Raw genomic sequence first — 22,255 nt, forward strand, 5'->3', positions numbered from 1 at the left:
TTCTGGCAATACTTATATTCACAGATACCACTGGAGTGTGTTTTACATATACCCAGATTGAAAAGGGAAATTCCCAAAATAACCTATAGAATTAAGGTAGGACAGGAGGGGTCTTTAAAAGGGATCAAGAGGTTCAGATGAATTCCGTACAGACCTTCTATTGAGGGCTATTGGAAAAATGCTGAAACATGTTGACGAACATGCAGTAAGGAGGGGTGAACGGTTACTAACAATATTTTTCACCACCATCCTATTCTCTTTTAATCCTGGCCCGATAATCAAGGAATATATCGTAGCAGCAGATATACCTGAGCTAGTTTTAATGATCACTAACAGCACATTTATTATTTTTTTGATCCCGTTATTATTTGTATGTTTGTATTGTTTTCCCCTCCTCTTTGCTCGACCCCAGGCGTTGGTCTGTGTGAGGGTGTTAGTTAGCAGGCCCAATGATGAAGCATGTCACAATTTGTGAGGGCAGTTTTTTCACACTAAGCACATGCCACTTGCACAATATTATACAGTTACAACATCCACTCCTACCTCTCTTTTGTGTGGACAGAGATAGTTTGGGGAGGTTGAGACAGGAAGTAGTCCGCTACCCCCTTTTTTGAGTGGATTTTAAGATGGTATTAATCCCAGGTTTTCTGGTTTCACATTGTTTAATTCAGCCACTAGATGTATATGCTTCACGTACTTACCGCCAATCTCCCCAAAACCCACCACTGCCCAACCGCCACCCAGCTGGCATTCAATGCAGCTTTCGGTCACATCACGCACTGAACTTTTTGGCACCAGGGAAAATGTTTGCGAATACCCATGATCTATAGGAAGATGATTAAGAAGCAGCAGGATTGACATCGAGGTGCTACACATGAAACCTCTATGCATCAGTGCAAGTACTATACCTGAAGTAAAATGTTGCTGATGGGGGAAAACATTACAATGGCCCTAATTCACAATTACTTTTCAATCAGTAGATGTTTGGGAAAACATCTGGTTCAGACAAACCTGCGCACAGAAAAAGGCTGGTGAATCGGGTCCATTATAATTAAGGATCAATTAAAAATGAACAGTTAATGTAACTGTTTGTAGCATTAATATCAATCATTATATGTCACTGTGACATACAACAAATAACACTGCTATTTTAACCAAAGATAAATTTACAAATTGTGGAGAAATATCAATAACGTCCCTACAATTGACATTTACATATGCTTCATAGCTAGTTCAGAGTTTGAGTTTAGTGTTCTGCTGAATGTACATTGAGCTTCTCACTATCATGGATAAAAGCATACTAGCTATGCAGTTACTATTAGCGCCTTTGATTAGTCTTAGCATATATTTTAATTTGACATGTCAGATGTTTCCAATATTCTCATCCACACAATCAAATTGACAACACAATTACCTAGAAGCAGATTTATCATGCCATACCTCTAGTCTGAATACCACTACATTGGTAAAACTATATAGGTGAGTGTTAATGGTAGTGTTATGGCAAGGGATACTGTTAGGTTTAACAATAGTGTAAAGGTTAAGCTTAGATTTAAGGTTAGGCTTAGTGTTAGTGTAAGGACAGGGTTTTGGTTAGGGATAGGATAGCCTTAGTGTTTATTTAAGGTTTAGCTTAGAGGTGTAGGCAGATTACAATTCAGGACTAGGTTTATAATTAGATGTAGTTTTAGACTTTGATGGTCAAGGCTGGCTTTCCAACATTTAGGAATTAGACTCACGGGAAGCAGCTGTATGACTGCCTCGCATTGCATTTACAGAAGGAAGGTAGTGCAGGTTTGGCCCTTGTGCTCTGTGCGCGGTGATGACTTTGCTCCTGCGCTGCCCTGCAAGGGCCAGCATTCCAAGGTCGCACCCGGTTGGGGAGTTTTCCTCCTGGCGGTGAGACCTTAATGCTGTCCCCTTTCTCTACCCTGTCTCACAGCAGTTTTGGTGCCTTGCTTAACAAATTCTGTATCATTCAACATCTTCAATCAAGAACTACCAATGTTAAAAAAGGAGGCATTTTCTGCTGTTCGTGGTATTTTCCTCCTAACTTGAATCTTTTTAGGGAGACACTTGTCACGTTTTCACATTTATAATGAGTCCAGGGTGGCATTGTGTTTACTGGGAAGAGTCGCCCTTTCACAAGGCAATCAAGAAGGAAACTAGAACAATGTTGGCAATATTCATTCCTTGATAGGATTAGGTTTAGTTTTAGGATTAGGGTGAAGCATAGAGTTAGAGAATGTGCTAGGGTTAGTCTTAGGGTTACATTTAGAGGTTATGATCAGGGTTAGGGTAATGTGTATTGCTCAGTTTAGGATGTTCTGTTGGTGTAGTGGTGTTTATTTAGTTGCTAATTACAACATATATATATTTTTCTATTGTACTGGTAAACTGATGCAGTGGCTTTTTTTGTAGTTGTAGCCGAATGCTGTGGTATTTTTGCTCGATGTAGTGGCTTTTTTTTAGTGGTTGCTCAATGCTGAGATATTCTATTCAGTAAAACATGACAGTTTCCAATATCATAATCAGTGAGACCCTGCAGGTAAATAATCAATTATTCGATATAGCCATTGTAGCCACTGAACACTATCTGCAACTAATACATGGCACAGCTGCATTTTACACCAATGTAAGTGAACAGGAATGGTTAAGAGCAGAAAGCTTATCAATTCCTTGCACATTTCCATTCCCTGGTGAATGGTGTTATTAATGACTGATTCAAAATACAGCATTAACTTGTTTAGACTAAAGATAGGACAACATCTTCTTTCATTTTACAAAGTGTGTCAGGCCATTAACATTCCAGGAGACAACTTGCAGTGGTGAGGGGGAAGGCGATGCAATGTCGGCCATTGTGACAAGCGGGTGTCTAGGAAGCGTATGGGGGGCATAGGGAAGTGACAAGAGAGCGGGATTAGAAATCGGAAAGAGAAGAGAAAAGAAAAGACAGAAGGAAGAAAAGAAATTGATAAAAGGGGAATGAAAAGAGAAAAAGAAAAAGGGAAGGGAGGGATCCCTCAAGCATGGGCGAAGGGCAGGTAACGCAAAGCAGAGGAGAGTGCTATGCGCTAAAATTACCGGTAAGAAGAAAAAAGAAATGAAGACCGGGTGAATGGAATGGCAGAATATACTTTACTGCATGCGCGCAACTGCAACCAAAACCATGGGAAGGGAAGCCACGTCAACATCAAGCATTACTGGCGCTACATGGCCGACAGGATCCATACTTGGTACCTGAATAAGTCCCCTGAGTGGTGGAGGGGCTCAGGCTCGCCCTTCATCCTTACACAGCTATGGAACTATCCAAAGCTTCAGCCCTAATAGTTAGCAGTATTCAGCAGCATCAACACAATATTTCATACAGACATATCCCCTTTCCTATGCTACATTCTATTGAGACTACCCAATGCACGCCCCGAGGGAGAGTGATGGCTATGGCCATGGCAGTGGCTAGATAGGGCATTTTAGCACTATGGGGCAGCGATACAGTTCCAGATTACCGGGCAGGGCTACAACATCTTTGAAACCTACTGGGGATGGAGAAGATTTCAGCGACACTAGAGGCAAAAGAGGCTTCCTTTGATAAAACACGGGGTCCGTGATCACTTTCTTTCAACAAGAATCCAGAGAACTCACGTGCCCTAGGTATTTATGGGTGCTCAGACTCACCGCCAGGGACTTCATTGCACACACCAACCCACTACTGCCTGACAGTAGCAGTGGGCACATGGGGCGTATATGATAGTCTCTGCCGGGCCGCCCTGGTATGGGGCATGAAACTTTGGATGCTGTAGACAATGGAAAGTGGTATGAGAGGGACTGTTTGAGGGTGGGGGATGTTCAGGACCCGAGTTTGGGAGAGGGTCTTTGTTCCTATGTCTGTTTGTTTTTATTAATACACCACCTTGCATATCATGTCCACCAACCTATGGATGTAGGCAGCACTTCATTGTATACCAGTAAACAGATTTAATCCTAAAAATAAAATTAAATCAATTTAAAAAATCAATGTTAATAACATGTAATAAATAATAATTAAATATAAAAATGATAGTGAGTAGTAGATTTTTTCAAAGTAAATGAAATAAAAATACTAATGAATGTAATTATTATATTGTATTTATTTCACTACGTATTAAACTTTATGTTTGATGAGTTATTGTGCAGCAATGTTTACTTTTTTAGGACTAGGTTAATAGTAATAGTAATCGTTTTAGGTTGATTTACATTTTTATTTGACTTTAAACTATTTGAAATATTTTTTAAATAAATATTAAAATAGCTTATTTTTCTCTAAACTTTACCATAGGGAAATCTCCGCCCCAGTGGTCCAGACCAACGCCTATGTGTGAAAACTTACTAGTTGTATCTTTACCCTCTTAAATCCTGTTCTAGCTGCCTCCACCCCGTTTGAGGGGGTGAAGACATGTAAGGCTTAGTGAAGTTGATGAGAGTTGAAAATGGGTTGTGGCTTCGACCCCGATTCTGAGTTTACGGGTGAATTCTAATCCATGAGCAAATGATCACACCCTCATGATTTTTTTCCCAACAGATGGCACCAAGTAAAACATGTTGAAGTTTATGATGGAAAAATGTCTGATATAAGAAATTTTTAAAAAGCATGTGGATTTGGGTGAGATAATTGGCAAATACATATTGCATATCTCATTGCAAAGTTAGGAACATAAAATAGTAGTAAATGCCTCACCCTAGGGTATCCGCATGTGTTGGTGTGATGAATACACCATCCTGTTCTGCCCTCTCCTGAATATGCCTGAACTAGTTTATTCGGAGGTGCTGCTGACATTGCGGGGAAATTGGGGTAGACACAAAGTACACTCAGACTGTGTAACAGAACCACAGCATTCTCTCATTTCAGATTCTTTTCCACGCTCCACTGTGGCTTGTTTCTAAGGCTCCGAACTACACAACTCCTGATTAGTGCAACAGAGAATGATTTGTGTCTGAGTTAGTCCCGTGTTGGATGCTCTATTAGACTTCGACCTGAATTGCCCTCATGACTTTAGGATGTCCCGGGACACTCTACCAGGCGTAGCGGGTAGAATGCGTCAGCCGGATAAGCAAGCATGAAGGGGGTGTCAGCAGGGGTGCGCCTGGGTCTCTCATTATCTGTACATGTCGCCACAGGTGCATCTGCCTGAAGAGAGGAGAACAGGGTTCTTACGTCATCTACGAAGAAAGAGAACCTTGGCAAGGCCCTGGGTCGTCGTCCTGCTCCAGAGGTCATTTAAGGAAGAGGAGGAAATTAAATCATTTAAATATATATTTTTTTGTTTAGCACGTACTAGAGCGGCAAACGAGGGTGAAGGGGCACTTACAATAGGAAAATGAGAACATCGTGTGCAGACTGAAACGTGTTATTTGCTGTGCCTTTGGTACCGTTTGTATCCAAACCACTGCACACAGAGTTCATTCAAGAAAGCAATACAGTGTACGTAAAAAGAAAAGTTATTAAAAGGCACAATATGAAATAGTAATAGTGAGCTTGAGGGAAAGCCGGGCAAAAGATTTGAAAACCAGGCAAAATATAAAGTCAATAAGAGAAACAAAAGTACTTATAAAATCGAAGCTAAAGGGATCCAAATATTAGGGACAAGAATGGCAAATAGGCAAATGTGATTAAGAGAGGATTTTGACTGACACAATGAGATTAACAGATTATATTGATAGAGTAAGTGTGTGAGGGCAAGGGGTGTACAGTGATCCGTCAGCACAGTAAGGAGGAACGAAACCGAAATCACCCTTGTGGACCACCTAAGAAGAACTACAAGCCATGCAGGTGGGCAAAGTAGACGATGGGGTGTGCTCATAACTGGGAGGTTTGGGATGAGTACGAATAGTGGAGATCTATAAAACATCAATAGGCAGAGGGTGTAAGCAGCAAGACCAAAACTATGAAAGCAGCAAAGGAGCATGCCTGACTGAAACTGGGTTTGGATCGAGCTTTGATGGGAATAAAGGAAACGACAGACAAGGGTATAGGAGACAACATTTATGGGGGGGGGGGGGGGTGCAGGGACGGACTTGGGGCCTTTCCATTGACCCTATGCAAATCAATCATTGGCTGAGAAGCGCAGGCTCCGATAAACGTGTGCAATCGTATAGTTTTGAAATGAAACAATGAGAAAGGCATGCATGTAGTCACAGTTTGCAAGAATGCTCTTTTATTCTTTACATTTACAAAGTAATTAGAGCAAATGTGAACAAACCTGCTGATGAACCTTGGATTTGCTGGATGTTTGTGCACTAACTGGTTTCAGAATGGGTCTGCTATTTGCGATGTGACATATATAGTAACGGGTCACATCACAAATTATCCACTCACGGGCGATCAATAAATTATCTGCCTAATGAATATTAATGAAGCAGGGCACAATATGTGATCCTCTGTGATTGGCTGTGAATGAAGTGATGAGGCCTGCAAAGTACAGCAGACCTCCAGCTCTGAATTTGCATTTCCAAATGGGAAATAAGTGGAGGGGGTGCTGAAGGTTGCGATGGGAGCTGCACAATAGGGTAAGACCAATGCATTACAAATCATGTCTCTTTACTAATGATGCAAATGTGAGCGATACAGTCTATATAGCAGGTGCTCAGACAACTGGAACTTCCTGAGTAGTCTGCCTCCTGTGTCATGGCAGGATTAGAGGGTGACCTTCATTGGTTTCATTTCACTAACACTGAACTCGCACACTCAAGCCTTTTCAGGGGCTTCACAATGAGGGAGCAAACAACCGTGTATTTAAAACACACTTTAAAAGTTTTTGGGGCTTTTACATTTACGTTTCAAGACTCTCACACATTCGAGTTCCTCTGTAGGAAACCTTTACCAACAGTACTCGGATCACTTCAAATGAGTTTGTAGAAGGCTGACAGCTTTTGGTCAAATTATCTCCCTGACGCAGCTTTTGATGAAACCATACTCAATTAGACTAGGTATGGTGGCTCGATTAAAAAAACAAAAACCTATTATTTTATAGGTATTCAGTTAAAGGTTCATTATAAGGACCAGATTATGTTCATTGCATCACTTTAAGTTCCCTTTGTGTAGAAGAAAGCTCAAACAATTATATCAGAAGACTACGTTGGAATTCTGCATGCCAAAATTTCTCAGAACACGTCCAAAAACATATACAGTCTTTTGAATCGGATATGGATGCTGGACATAGATAAAGCCCGTCTTGCGTGCATGCTGCTCCACTGGCTGTACTTTGCTTATCAAGTGATAATTCTGTAGTCAGGGTTCCCTGATATTGCCGACCTGGTGCAAGACAAAGGGGAGTGACCATTGCTTTGCAAAGGGGCCAGGAATACCCTTTATCTTGTAGTTATTGCGCCAGTGTACAACACATTCAGAGTCATGTTTGGACTACACTGTGTGCTTGGCTGAGGGGAAGTGTTGCTTTTTTTCGTGCATGCACTATGAAGGGATTGAGTTGGCTTAGCTCACCAAGATGTGTGAAGTTGCCAGTTGTAAAAATAAACAGCTTCTGGGAATGCAAGTGAAGTGCAGAGTAACCTTTTAGCCAAATGGAGACAATTTATAGCAAAGCTTTGCAGCCGAAGAACAAAATGCTGGCCGCTCAAAGCCAAGAGGTTGGCATGTTTGTCTTTTATTCCCCCATAGACAGGAGACTGAATTAGAAAGTCGCCTTTTGAAGTTCGGGGAAGGAGGTGTCTTAACATATGCAGAATTTCAGTGAAAACCTTGTAATAAAACTTGCAAATATACCTGTTGGCAGGAAGATTCAAGACAAAATATTGAGCGTTTAATTAAATTATGAATGAAGGTGTGGAGGACTAGCTCAAGACCATCATGCTGATTTATTTGCAAGTGACATTTTGTGAGTTTCATATAAATGGCAAAGTCATCTTTGGGGCATAGTTATTACTACCAAGAAAAGGAGTGACCTGGTTTGGCAGCTCTGATATTGACATCATTATTTTCGTCGTTTCGTAGCATACGTATAGTTGGTGTGTTTTGATTTATGTAAAGCAGTTTAGAGGAAAACACAGTCTTTATGTGACAACGTAGACAATATTGGGATGGCGGGTGGGGGCGTTTATTGTTTCTCTTGCCTCTTATAATACACTAGCTGCCCAAAGTTTACAGAATTTAGAGATGCTCTTTTGATTGCTTGCAGACACTTGACTGAAGATGCTCTTTATGTGACAGCATGGAAGACACTGAGACGTGGAGGGATTAGTTATTCACTATGCCTTTGTGAAACACGGTTTTCCATATTTTACGGAATAGTGCATTATAGATACAACCAAATGCCTTCTTGTCTGTGGCACTTCCCGGCTTTGTGTATTTAACTACCTCTTTGTGGAACTGTGTATACTACACTTAGGCTGGTGATTTGAATACTATGAGCTGGGTCACTGGAATTATGTGATGTGGAGGAACAAATTATGCAGTAGAATTGACTAAATTATGTACCAAGAAAAGGCAAATTATGTGACCTCATGCAACAGATTTTGCGATAGTATTTCTTCATACATTTGCAATTTTAACATCTGTTAACACTGTCTGAGAAAAAGTTTTGCTTCACTGATACCAGTTGAACATCTGAATACAGTAATAAGCAACTGAAAAATGATTGGTCAACCTTTGCAGGAGTCCTTCCAATACATAGCAACTCAGGTTGCTGTGTTTTTAGTAACTTTTGATCCGTGTGAGCTAGAAACAAAAGGTGCCTGTTTGTTAACATCTGCGTATTATGCAGCAGATGATGGATTATGTGGCAAATGCGGCAAAATCATAATCAGTGCTTAATTTGAGCCGGTGGTTTCCGTTGCTCGGCACTGGCACTTATGACAGTCCACCACTTGGTGGTGCAGTTTCTGTAATTTAGAACAACAGTTGTCTATTAATTCAATATACATTCAAAACAACTAATACCGAACACCTATGCCATTCTTATAGCTTTTGCGAGCATCGAACAGTCTCAGTAGTCACACTTTTAGCAGTGTGATGGTTAGTAGTTGTGTAGGTGCTGTCATTGGTTGCTCTGGAAGAGGGCTCTGGCACTTACAAATAAAGCACTGTCAATAATTATGCGGGAAACATTTACGGCCCACTTGTACTCAACCCCACAGTAGAAAATACCTTACTGCACTCATTTGTCAACACCTCACATCGTGGACGCAGCAAAATCACTGGGAATATCGCTGGACAGAAACCTCAATATGCAAAAATACATCAGCAACGCAACAATAGGAGCAAACTTTCAGATAAACACTTTGAGAAAACGGAAACCCTTCCTGCCAGATAAGGACTTCAAACTGGCAGTACAAGCTCTAGCTCTAGTTATCCCGAGGGTGGACTACGGCAGTGTCTTTCTCTGCCGCCTGCCCAGAGCAGCAAAGGCCCCTCTAAGAGCCTCAATGAACGCCGCAGCGAGGCCTATCACTGGCTACAAAAGAGTTCCTACATATCCCCGGACCTAAAATCCCTTAACTGGCTACTTTTTAAAGTCAGAATTCATTTGAAAATAGCATGTATGACTCATAAAGCCATTCATCACAATACACCCAGCTATCTGACACGGAAACTGGTGCCCTCATGTGGGACTAGATCCTTAAGAAGTGCTAACAACCTTCTACTGAAACCTCAAAGATTCAACAAGAAAAAAACGTATAACCAAACATTTTCAGGGATGGCGCCCAGAATTTGGAATGCTCTACCCCCCGAAACTAGACTTAATCCATCTATTGTACTTTTAAAAAAAGAAGTGAAATAGCTCCTCATGGCTAAATTCACCTTAGAAAGGGCTAGCATCGTTGGCCATATACGTATCCTTTATGTCAAACTTTATAATGTTCACTGCCCAGCCAGGTATCCTAGATAGTGTATCTATATTATGCTTGATATACAGTGAACGCTTTCTTATGTATATTATACTGTGTATCAATGATTGGTTGATTACACTACCATTGTCTATCAGCGAACTTTATGCTATTTATCGTGTTTTTATGTAACTAAGACTCTACCTTGTAAAGCGCTCTGATACCCCATAGGGTCTAGTTCGCGCTGTATAAAACTCTCAAAATAAAATAAATAAATAAAAATAACACACATTATTCAGAGAAGCCTTCCTATTCTAGCTTTGTTATGTATTATAACAGTTGTGAAAGACAAATTACTATATGGTTTAGTATGGTCACACCAATAGGTGCTCTTGAGCAGAAATGACCACATGAAGTAACACAAATAATAAAGTACTAAATACATGTAGGACACACTGAAGGCTGGCCTCATCATAATGTAAGTTAAATGACATTCAGCCCCATCTTAAATCAGGCCCAACCAGAGTGGCATCTTGATAAATTGGCTTTGGATCCATGGTACATTTTGTCCTCTGCAATGGAGTCAACAACAAGATCATGCACAACACATTGTCATGATATATTTGTGAGATATTTATGTTGCTTTTGTGCAAATGGTACAGGTGAGCTGTACAATATAGTAGGTTTTTGAGCTAATGCTCTACTGCATATATCTGTCCACCTCAAACCCTCATCTATATGACACGAATATAATAAACACCATGACATTCAGGAGTTTTGAACAGAGTAACTTACCACTGATTGGGTTACTCTTGTAGAGGACGTGGTGACAGGAGTAATAGTGATGGTGCTGGTTACTTTGTTTGCAGTTGGCCTGGTGAGCACACTGTTCCGAGGAGAACGAAGGACAGTTCCAGTTGCAATCTCCTTGCTTTCTGTTGCTATCTGCATAGGTCTGACAGTGATCACGGGACTTGCCCCCTCGGTGGTTGGACCAGTGGGTCTTTTAAATTGAGAACCAAGATGAATGTGGATTTTATTGTCTTCTGTTGTTATAATGTTGGCATTGGAGTTGTATTTCCTGATCGGTGTTGGGACTGTTTGCTTTTCTGGAGTAACTTTGAAAACAGCCCTTCCCATAGTCATGTCATGTGGTTCAGGAGACAAAGAATTGTCAGCTGGTGCAGCAGATGTTGACACTGTCACTATTTGTATTGGTGACATTGGTCTATCTGCAAGAGGAGATCTCAAATTGTCTGTAGGTTTTTCCCTGGAAAATGTTGTTATGGTAACAGGGGACATTGCGCGTTCAGGAGACAATGGATTATCCACACTTTTTCCTTTTTGGGAAATACTGTTCGGAGATGGAATTATAGTGATTCGTGGCTTCTGCTGTCCTAGTGTGGGAATCACAGTTGTGCTTGAAAAAAAGTCCTCTGGAGAGGGGCTTGTAATCTCCAGTGTGGCAGTGCTGTGCTCGTGATCTGGAGTAACCCGAATATGAAGAGGCTGTCCTTGCTTTGGTGAAAGGAAAACCTCTCCAGGCTGTCCTGGGCTGCCATTTGCCCGAGGTCCCCTCTCTGGTGTTATTTGAGGGCCATTTTCTCGCTTCCTCATCCAAGGAATCCAAGATTTTCGGATGTTTAGCTCACTTGTTGCTGGAGCGTATCTTTCAAGCACAGGTGATCGCTCCATTGGTTTTTTCAGCCCAACCTGTCGAAGATTGCTCATAATGTGGTTCTCCTCTTGAAATGATTTTCGAATAAACACTGCTGGTGATTCTTCCTCTGCCCCATCATTGTTAAGTCCATCTGTTTGTACACCAGTGGATGTGACCGGCACATCTACCATCCTCCTACCATTCATGCTGGGCCTGATGGCACGACTGTAGCGCTTAGAAACTTCAAGCTCTTTTGAGAGGTTAGAAAGGTCCTGGCCCATATTTTTATTTTTATTCTCTTCATCTATGAATCTTTTTTGAAGAACGGAATAGTCCACTTGTAATTGAGAGAGCTGGTCTTCTTTGTTCATTAGCTCATGGATTTTCTCCTTTAGGGCTTGAACTTCGGCCTGCAAATCTCTACTTTTAGCCTCCTCTAAACGAATTCTGTGTCGCAGTTCAGCCTCTTGAGTTACTACCTCACCCTTTTCTATGGATTTATTTTTGGCAATTTGGATCTTCATTTCCTCCAGCTGTTGCATTAAGTAGTTTGCCCTGTCTTGCTCTGTTCTAAATTTCCGCTCCAGCTGGTCATATTCATCTTCGGTCTTCATCAAATCCCCCTCAACCACTTCCAGCTGCTTCAGACGGTTTCTCAGCCTTTCAATTTCAAGAATCAGCTCTTTCATCTTACTGTCTTCGTGAATGGCAGTCTCTAGGTCCTTCTTTGCTCTGTTTTGTTCTGCTTCTCTCTCTGCTGCCTCCATGCCTTCGATTCTCCTCTTCAGTAAATCCATCCTGGAGGACAAGTTGTTCGATTTTTCCTCTTCACCTCTTAGTCTACTTAAAGAGTTATCTCTTTCTTTTGTCAGACTGCACACTTTTTGTTCCATCTCAGATTTAAGTTTCAAAAGTTTTTTACTTTCATCTATCAGCTTCTCAGTAACTTCCATGACTTTACCCTGTTCAGTCTTCAAATTTCCGTTTAGCTCGTTCACTTTCTTCTCTTCCTGTTTTATTTTCTCCAGCATGTTTTTTCTTTCATCAACCAGCATGACCGTAAAAGACTTCAGCTTTGTAAGGTCATCTTTTAAACCAAGCTCAGCTTTTTCGAGCCTTCCTTCTGAAGACTCCAGCTCCTTCACTCGAGCCTTAACTACTTCAAGCTCATTTATCAGGTCTTTGGTTAAGTTCCTTTCTTTTTCCAAATTTGTGTGGAGCAAAGAACATTCAGATTTGCTTTTATTAAAAGCCTCTTCCAATTTTTCCAGTTCTGACATTCTCTTCTGCAACTTCTCTACTTCAAGTTTTAATTCCTTGCTATGGTATTCTTCCTCTTGTAGTTTTTTCCTGAGCTCTTTACATTGTGACTCTGTTTTCGTAATCTCTTCATCTTTACCCTCCATTTCAAGCACACGTTTACGGAGGTTTTCCATCTCTGCCATCAAACTGGAGTTTCCACATTCTCCTTTGGCAATTTTCTCCCTTAGTTCTTTAAGCTCTTCTTCAGCCTTCTGGAGGTTTTTGTTGGCTTCTTCTAGCTCCTCAATTCTGTGGCTCAAGCCAACTACCTTAAGTCTCAGCTGCCGATTATGAGACTCATGGTTACTTAATTTTGCAGTCATTTCCTCATGCTCTTGTGAATATTTTGAGTTCTTGTGCTCAAGCTCTACTTCCAACTTGAGAAGTTTTTGCCCATCCTCGTTTGCTTTTAAGCAAATAACTTTAAGCTTTTCCTCCTCTTCTTGGAGTTTTTGGGTAAGGTCTAGTACCTTTTGGCTTTGCTGTCCAAGTTGTTCGATGTGCATTTGTCGTTCATCCACCAGCATGAGGGCAAAAGACTTCAGTTTGACCAATTCATCTCTCACTTTATTTAGCCTCTTAGTGTATTCCTTATCTTTGCGTGCTTGATAGGCCTTTTCTTGTTCAAGAAGCTTTTTCAACCTGAAACATATGCAAATATGATTTATTAAAACACAGACATACTCATATGTTGACCAACAATTGTCCAATTTTGCCTTGTTTACTGTGTAGCATATCAATTTGGAGTAGACTATTTAAGACAACAGATTTAACGGTGGTGATCTCATATTATAAATACTATTCGGGTCCGCGTATGCTGTCTTTGGCTAAATCACATTATATGATGAAGTTCATTATACAATACATTGGTGTATATTTGATATTGTATTGCGCTTTTACATTGCACTTTTAACCAAAGTAATTTGCAGAAAGCAGGTCAAAATTACATTGATTTGTTTGCTTGAAGACTTCAAATGAATAAATCTGCAAGCCCCAAAATAAGCATGTTTTATGATTGAATGTGGATTTACCAAAATGCCTGGAGTTGCAGAATTGACAGCACACACTATTTGACCTTATTAACATTAAAGGTAGTAATCTCATATGTCTTCCCAGGAAGTGATGTCTGTTGACCATATCTCAGATGACATCACAGTAATTTATATTGCAGAAGTTCCATAATAACACTATGATTAATATAACACCATAACACAACAAAAATGTCTATTTTAGATTCTCATACATTAAACTGCTGATATAATCTTTCAATGTGGTGGTGTGTAATACAACACTTGGACTATGTTGCAGTAAGCAAAGGGAGTGAGCCAGACTTCTTCTAGGTGGGTTGGGGTTGGGACGAGGTCTACTCTGAGAACAATTTGAAAAACAAAATTGACCTATATAGGGCATTTGAAAGTAAAATGGTCTACAAATTGTGTTTTTAAACAGCAGCTCATTAAATATTCAAATCTTTTCATGGTGTGCTCCGCCAATGAAATCTGATGCTCCCCATAAGAGGCCCCTTTTTTTTCAAAATGTGCTATGAATGCCCATCTGTGTCAAAAATTACCTCCCCTGCTCCAGTGGCAGCATTTTGTCATGGCTGCCCCTCATATCCCTTAGGTGCCTCCGCATGCCAACAATTACATGCAATACGCCTGTTAGAAAGGGGGTAGCATGGTGCAGAGCGGGCAGGCCAAACTCCTGAGGACATGTGTGAAGCATCCACGTAGTACACACAGACGACACCCAAGGCACACCACAAAAAGAGACCACACCAGATTAGGTGAAAAAGAATAACTTTTGTATTGGTTCAAATATGCAATAGTAAACGCAGTAGTCACAATGCTGAGCCAACTGGCGCCAGGGCAATATATACAAGGGGATTATTTGCAGGGTAAATGGAAAAAAAGAAGGTAAGTCCATCAGTGCCATTGTTGCAATTAAAAGTAAGCATTAACATTTGGCATAGCCATGCAGTGGACAAAAATCATGGGGCCTTAGACATAGATGATATTGAGGCCCAGGAGCACTAGGCCTAACCTAAAACCGCCTAATAGGCTTTGCTCTAGCAGAAGCCACATTAACAGTGGGGATCACCCTTAGGGGAAAACATCAGGCCCAATAGTGTAGGCAGGGCACAGGGCCTAAAAACCTTCCCTGGCATGAACACCTTCCACATGGGGGCATATACCGTTAGCAGGACATTAGTAATCAGCATCCGCATAGGCACAACCATTATGAGCATGGGGCGTATTCACATGAGCATTGGAGGCAGTAACATAGGCACCCAGGCATGAACATAGTAGGTGCTCTCAGTGGGCCTTGTCATGTGCACGTGGCATCATTAACATTTCCTACACCAGGAAACTAGAATAGCAGGCACAACAACAGTCAGTAATTCATGCTATCGCCCAGTTCAGGGGGCCTTACTTCCTTTTCCCCAGGTCCTTGCAGTACTAATTAGGCCCACCACGAGGTTGATCTGGGCCAACAGGGCCCACTATAAACTCCTACTGGGGAGGGGCAGACACGGGGCTACCTCTCTAATTTTACATGCTTCTCCACAGCCCCGCCGCCTCCACAGTCTCTCGCTCTTCTCCCCCCTGGGGGTGTTACCTCTGGTTTTTGTTCTCGGAGTTAATGCGGGAGCCCACGCTGGCTAAGCAGGATCCCCGCAGCTCCACGAGAATTTCCGTGAGCTCCTGGCAGGCCTGGGCCGATCTGGGGCTCTCCCTCTCCTGGGAGCCCCCCTCGCCGATGTTCCGGGCAGTCCCGGCCCTTCTGGCTCTTCCTCGGGCCCGGGGACTAATAGGGATGCGGCCTGAGGGAGGCACGGCAGCCCCAGCCAATGGCTGCGCAGCTCCAGGGGACCGGGCACCAGAGCCAATCAGAGGGCGGTTCCAGGTAGGCGCGCCCGAGGAACCAATGGGGCCGTGCCTGCATCCTTGCACAGCCAATGACGTCGGCCTGGGAGAATGCTCTGGGGCCTGGTGAGGCCTTTCTTCAATACAGCGGCGGCCCTCCCCAGCCTTCGGGGGGCGCAGCGGCGATCTCCAATGGTGCCTCTTCTCCTCGTAGCGCGGCGGCGCCCATGCAGCCTCCCTCACGGTCCTGGCCCGCAGCACTTTTTTTACTTCTCGGCACCCGGGCTGCAGCGGTGACTTTCGGCAGGTAATCCTTCTAAGGACACAGCGCCAGAGAGCCAATACTAGAGGAGCTGAGCGCGGATTGGTAACCCGCGTGGGCGAAGGCGATGTCGGTAGCAGAGCGCTTCTGGGTACAGCGCTTCAGGATTTGGCACCAGGGCCGTGGAGGTGAGGTGAGCCAGTCGCGCTTCAAAGACACAGCGCTTCGGGGGCAACAGTGTTTTCACACATGCCGCGCTCTGAGGGACAACAGCAGGTGAGCGCTTTAGGGATTCAGCGCTGAGCAGGCACAGCACTTTGAAACGCTTGCTCTTAGGAGACAACAGTCCTTCCCCTCACACACAGCGCTTTGGAGGCAGCAGTCCTGGACCAAGTAGCGCGTAGGGAGCACAACGTTGTTGGACACAAAGGCAGCCTCTTGCAGCTGCAATGATGGCAACAGCGCTTTTAACTCACACAGTACTTCAGGGCCACACAGTGCTGTTGGGTCCATGCTTCTTCTTGGGCAGAATCAATGTGGCGCGCTGCAGAAATCAACTCCTCACCTCTTTCTGGCTGCAGTCAAAGGTGCCCCGTGGAGGTCAGGTAAGCGCTCTCCTTCTCCAGGCACTTTTAGGTGTAGCGCTTGCATGGTGCAAGGTCCCACCAGCCTCAGGGACCTAGGATGGCGCTCCTTCTTCAGGGGGCAGGTAGCAGAGCAGCAGGCACCACTGGGCAAGGTCAGCAGTCAGTGGGTACTCATCAGGACAGGGCGGTAGGTTTTCACCATCCTCCACTGTAGCGTGGCACTCCTCCTGTACAGCAGCCTGTACTCCTGCAGTGGGGCTTCCACTAGCCCTGTGGACAGCAGAGGGGTTCTAGATAGGTGCAGGGTCCAGCACACAGGCCCAAGTGGTGGTATCCCCTGGCAGCAGGTCCCCTCACTTTCATGTCCCTGCTCTGTCTGAGCACATGGTGGCACAGCCCCCCTACTTATGCGCCCCTCACCCCACCTACCAGGCAGTGCTAGAAGCTTCTAGAAGCCTCTGGGGAACTGGTTCTAACAGGCTCAGGGGGAGGAGTAGAGAACCCTGGGTGCCAGGCTTCCCTCCAAAGGCTGGGATGGCTTGGAAGCGAATATCTATACCGCTAACCTACTACAGTCAGGTGACACAACACACAGCCATGGTATCCATTTTAAATGCAGCATGTTACCAGGGTACATTTCTACAATGGGGGGTTAACAAGTGCGCACATCATTGCATTACATTTAACATGGCTCTCACTCCACACATGGCCTATACATTTCTCAATCGTCAAAAAAGTAACCCCCTTTGGGTAATATTACACATCCAGCATAGATATTATCACAAACACACTCATTCTATGCATACAAAAGTGAACAAGGAGGAAATGCAAAATGGCAAGTTCAAAAAATATATCAAATACAATTTATTCAAGACAAAAGTTGAAAACATACCAAGATCAATCTATTCAACCCTATCAAAGATACAATTCTTATCAGTTATTAAAAATTGATAACACAAATACACAAAACACAGTGCACAATAAAATCAGCAATATATAAAAAGCATTTCATAACAAATGGGAAGCGGTCTAAAGGACAATTCGTTCCTATTTAGAGAGTGAGAGAGTACACTAGCCAAAAAACAAGATCAATGTTAAAGTTTAAAATTTAATTCAAGATCATTGTCTCCATAAACTTAATGTAGTATCCACTCATGTGGGCATCAACACATTTCGGTGGGCAATTGATTAGTAGCCAACACCTTCCTCAGGAAAAATGATTTCATTCCCATTTAGCACAATTTTATCTATAATAAAAAACAATAATAAAATATATTTATACACAATGGTGTGTTATTAAAGTCTAAAACAATTAGCAATTGTAAAAGTAAGAACATAGTGTATTTGCTAGTTTGCCCATGTGGCCTTGGAAATGTTGGTGAGACCGGAAGAGAGGTGCGGGTTAGGTTTCAGGAACATAGATCTGCGATTAAGACCAAAAAATTACAGCACCATTAGTTACACATTATATTGAATCTGGCCATGGTGAAAATTACTTTTTGTGGTTTATTCTTGAAAAAGTTAAAATAGGAAAAAGGGGAGGGAATATCCAAATTAAGCGCAAATTGCGCGAACAATGGTATATTTCCCTTCTCAACACTGCACGTAAGGGTCTGAATTCTAAAGAGGAATGGGACAGACTGATAGGGGCCGTTTGAGCCATGTACCTTATTTATTAATCCAGTACTGGTCTTTGACCCTGAGGAGCTAGTGAGATGTTGTTATGGACTTAAGTTTATGATTAGACAGCTATGCAGCGGTGTTTCTATATATCATTTATGTGCGCTTATTATGTGCACTAGATACCAACTTGATGCCACAAATTGAAGCGAAAATTTTTGGGGTAAAGGGCAAAGTCCAACAATGCCAGTCCCAGTATTTTGCTTTTAATGTCTTCCATATATCATGGGTGGCTCTTTGGTAACAAATGACCTCTAGTATGTTAGGGGCAGCATTTTGATATGGTTGTCCCCCTCTGATTTGCCACTGCTGTCCCCCTTTATACCAAGAATTCCCTTCAGTATGCTAGCACCAGCATGTAGCCTAGGGTGCCCCATATGTCAAGAATTACCTCTAGTATGCCAGTATCAGTATTTAACCATAGATACCCATTATGCCATGAATTACCACTTTTTGTGTGTTTTCCAGGTGGCCCATGCCACGAATTTCTCAAGTATGTCAGCGGCTGCATTTTTCCACTGGTGCCCTATATGCCAAGCATTACTGTGACTGCCTTTTGTAAGGAAGTCCCATATGTCAAGTATTACCTCTAGTATGTCAGTTTAAGTATTTTGTCACAGCTGCATATCATGTTAAGAATTTCCTCCTGTATGCCAGCACCAGTATTTAGCCATGGGTGCTTCCATAAGCTAAGAACTACCTTCAGTATTCCAGGGCTGAAAGCAGACTTAAAAGCATAACACTACATGCTCACTCGTGCTCACCTACATACACTCACTCACATTTATTCTCACCTACTAAGTCACTCATTATCACTTATTCTCACTCTGACTCACTCATTCAAACGTGCTTTCATTCATTCTCTTCACACACTCTAAAATTCCCTCAAACTCATTCTTACTCAATCATTCACATTCATTCACTCTGACTCAATGGCAGTCACTCGTACTCTCACTTGCTCATTCTCACTCACTCTAACTCACCCATACTCACTTACTGACATTAAGTTTCACTCATTCTCACTACCTTCCAGTCAATGAATCTTTCACGCACATACTCACACATAGACACACATTTACACATAAACATTGTTTTCCCACAAACACACTCACACCCACAAGCACTCACAAAACATACCTTTAAAAATTATTTTTTACATCAAGCAGGTCCCATTCGGGCTCCTGGTGCTCCATTTTCCTATTATTCACTAGTAGTGAATTACAAAATAGAAAAACAGGGAGGTCGGAGATGCGTCTGTTTTCCTGGCACTGATTTTGACACGTCTGAAGCCAGGGGTGGCAAAGGCAGGGCCACGGTCACAAGAGGCAAGCAAGTGTTTCCAGACAACCCCTTATCAGACAAGCCTTTGGAAGAAAATATGTGAAGGTTTTTGGAAGAGGGAAGCTGGCTGGAGCGAATGCTGTGCCTTGGAGCATAATTTGCAGATGTGAGAAAAATAAATTGTTTTTAGATCTAAAGCATCAAACGTTACTAACAATAGTACCACACACGTTGCCATGCAGCAGCAGGCTTTTTGTCCCTCAGAGGCAGGTCACCTTTCAGTTGCTGATTACTCAATTTAGGTGTTAGACTGATGTTAATAAGGGTAAACCTTTGCCCACATAGTGTTAACATGTGTAATAAAGAAGTCTCGCCTTCATGAGGTATTGGCTTTGTCAATATTTTAGCCATGTTGTACAGCAGTGCAGCTTTTTTTAAAAGTGCAATGATGAATCCAGCAATGGCCATGTCATAGTGCTTTGTTTAATTGATCATGGGGGTGGGGTCGGAGGTAGCAATGAGAGCAAATAGGGAAAAAAATGCTATGACGAGGCCAGCTGTGACCACATCATAGTGCTTTTTTTTTATTATGGAGGGTTGGGGGTGACTTGGACAAGCGAGGGAGGATTGGTAGGAGGGGCAAGCAACACAGACAACAACAGAAGGAATACTAGAGGGTAGACATGAGCACCAACGGAATAAGGGAGGGTGGGTGGTCAATGACAACACTGGAAGGTAGGGAGGAGGCAGGGTAACCGGCACGGGCAACAGAATGAAAGAACGGGTGAGGCAAGCAACATGGGCAATAATGGAACGAGGGGGCAACCAACACAGGCAACAATGGAAAAAGGGGGGCGGATAGGGGGAAGCACATGGGCAACAATGAAAGAGGTTGAGTGGTGACAAGCAGCACGGGCCGGTGAGGTCAAGCAATACAGCAACAACAGCAGGAAAGATGGTGGGAGGGGGCAAGCAAAATGGAGAATAACAGAAGGTGGGAGGGGGCAAGCAACATGGACAATAATGGAAGGAGGAAGGGCGTTGGGCCATGCAACAAAGACAGCATGGATGAGTGGAGGGCAGTTGGAAGTAAGCAATCCAAGAGAGTGAGGAAGGAAGGGAGGAAGTAACCCAGACAAAAATGGTGGTGTCAAGAGGACGGACAACAGAGGGGGGAGAAGTACACAAGCTGAAAAAGACACACTCTGGTAGAGTGGCTAAACACAAAGAAAAAAGCAGTGCAGACAAAAATGAAAAATGGAAGGAGACAGGTGTATGTATGTGATCCAGAAGAGGGACAAACATCTTAAGAGGAAGGAACCTTATAGCAGCTGACCAATTAGAAGCAAGCAAATAAGACTGGCAATAAAGCTAACCAGTAGCAAGCAATCAGCAGTCTCTAAGCCAACTGATTGAAAGCAAAAGTTCTAGAAGAAACAGTGCATGCACTGTCTAGGCGAGACCTACACATTTCAAAATAGAGAAGTAATACTGCTTTAAAATGTGTCACATTACACTGTTTAATTTGCCTTTTCTTGCTGCCTAACTTAGTCAACTCTGCTGCATAATTTAGTCTTCCCCTGTTGCATAGTGCCAAGTGCTGAATGTATTTATTTTCTGGATATTTCATTTAGCACCAACACTCGGCTTTTGTCGCTGTTTCAGAGAACTGTAAGGTCTACAAGCCTATGGAAACATAACAAACAAATATGGAATTCAGATGTAAGTAGTCACCAAAAAAGTCGTATCTTTGTAAAGTGTAGGCTCTGAGCATTCTTTCTTTGCTAGCCAACACGTTTACATTTGGTTTAGTTCACATTCAAGTTGTAGCACTTTAATAAAGATACATCTATTGCACAACACTAGCCGCAAGCAGCAGATTGTAAAATCAATTGGCGCAGTAATCCTTTTTGCAAAATAGATTAACACTGCTCCTTGCCAGCGAAATGTTAGTTTCAGGCAGAGGGCTTCACTTCACTATCCATTCGACTGCAGCAGGCAAACCGTAGTCAGCAGTGGCACCACACCCCTGCTGGACTGACATCAAACATGATATACCGCAATAGGGTTGAACGACGTTAGGCAAACACGCAGATCTGTAAATTTTGGGACCGAGCACGACAAGTACTCAAAGGGTAGGCCTTAGACATCAGTAACTGTGGTGCATCTAGAATGTCAATGAACAATTTGCACTATTGACAATTCACTATTACAACACATTGGACAAGCACCAACGAAACAGGCACTCTGAAGCCATCTACAACTTACCTTTGTCAGCGGACAGTGTAACTTGCGATAATAGAAGGGTAATAAAATAGCTCCTACCTAACTACAAATATTGTAGTCAAACAGATATATTTTGTATGTGAAGGGGTGCAACCAAATGCTTTGTATTTCAAATAATTATTTTCTGGTTTTCAAACTCACTTGGTCAAACAATCTGGCTCAGTTAACACAATTGAAGAATATTTCAAAGTGGAGCTTGACTAAAATAATCAACAATTGAATGTTCCTTTATACTCTGTGCAGTTTCTCTTTAGGAGTGTGGCTGCTAGGATTCTTCAGTTGCAATTAAAATCAGAATCTCAGTATTTTGTTTCGTTTTCAAATACTTTACTAAATTAACCGTATAACACATAAGATATTTACAGTATGGGTGTGCTCACGCAAAGCCATGAAACAGCCAAAGCCCTTTAAGAAATCGTGAAGATGTACTTCATTTAACGATAACAGAAGACCTATGTCAATGGAGCAACACACAGTGACAAACACACAAAGTATGGGGGAAGATTTCTAA

At 42.5% G+C, this 22,255-nt stretch overlaps 1 protein-coding gene across 3 annotated transcripts in view; it reads right to left on the reverse strand.

Annotated features, from left to right (window-relative positions):
- Positions 1 to 22,255, reverse strand: part of FILIP1 (filamin A interacting protein 1) — a 756,098-nt gene that overhangs the window by 100,108 nt on the left and 633,735 nt on the right. For all 3 annotated transcript variants that reach the window (XM_086926517.1, XM_086926515.1, XM_086926516.1), the window contains exon 5: positions 10,615 to 13,423. In XM_086926517.1, coding sequence (XP_086782643.1) covers positions 10,615 to 13,423 — 2,809 coding nt within the window. The remainder of the gene's footprint in view (positions 1 to 10,614; positions 13,424 to 22,255) is intronic.

Source organism: Lissotriton vulgaris, chromosome 6 (assembly GCF_964263255.1).
Source record: "Lissotriton vulgaris chromosome 6, aLisVul1.2, whole genome shotgun sequence".
Lineage (NCBI taxonomy): Eukaryota > Metazoa > Chordata > Amphibia > Caudata > Salamandridae > Lissotriton > Lissotriton vulgaris.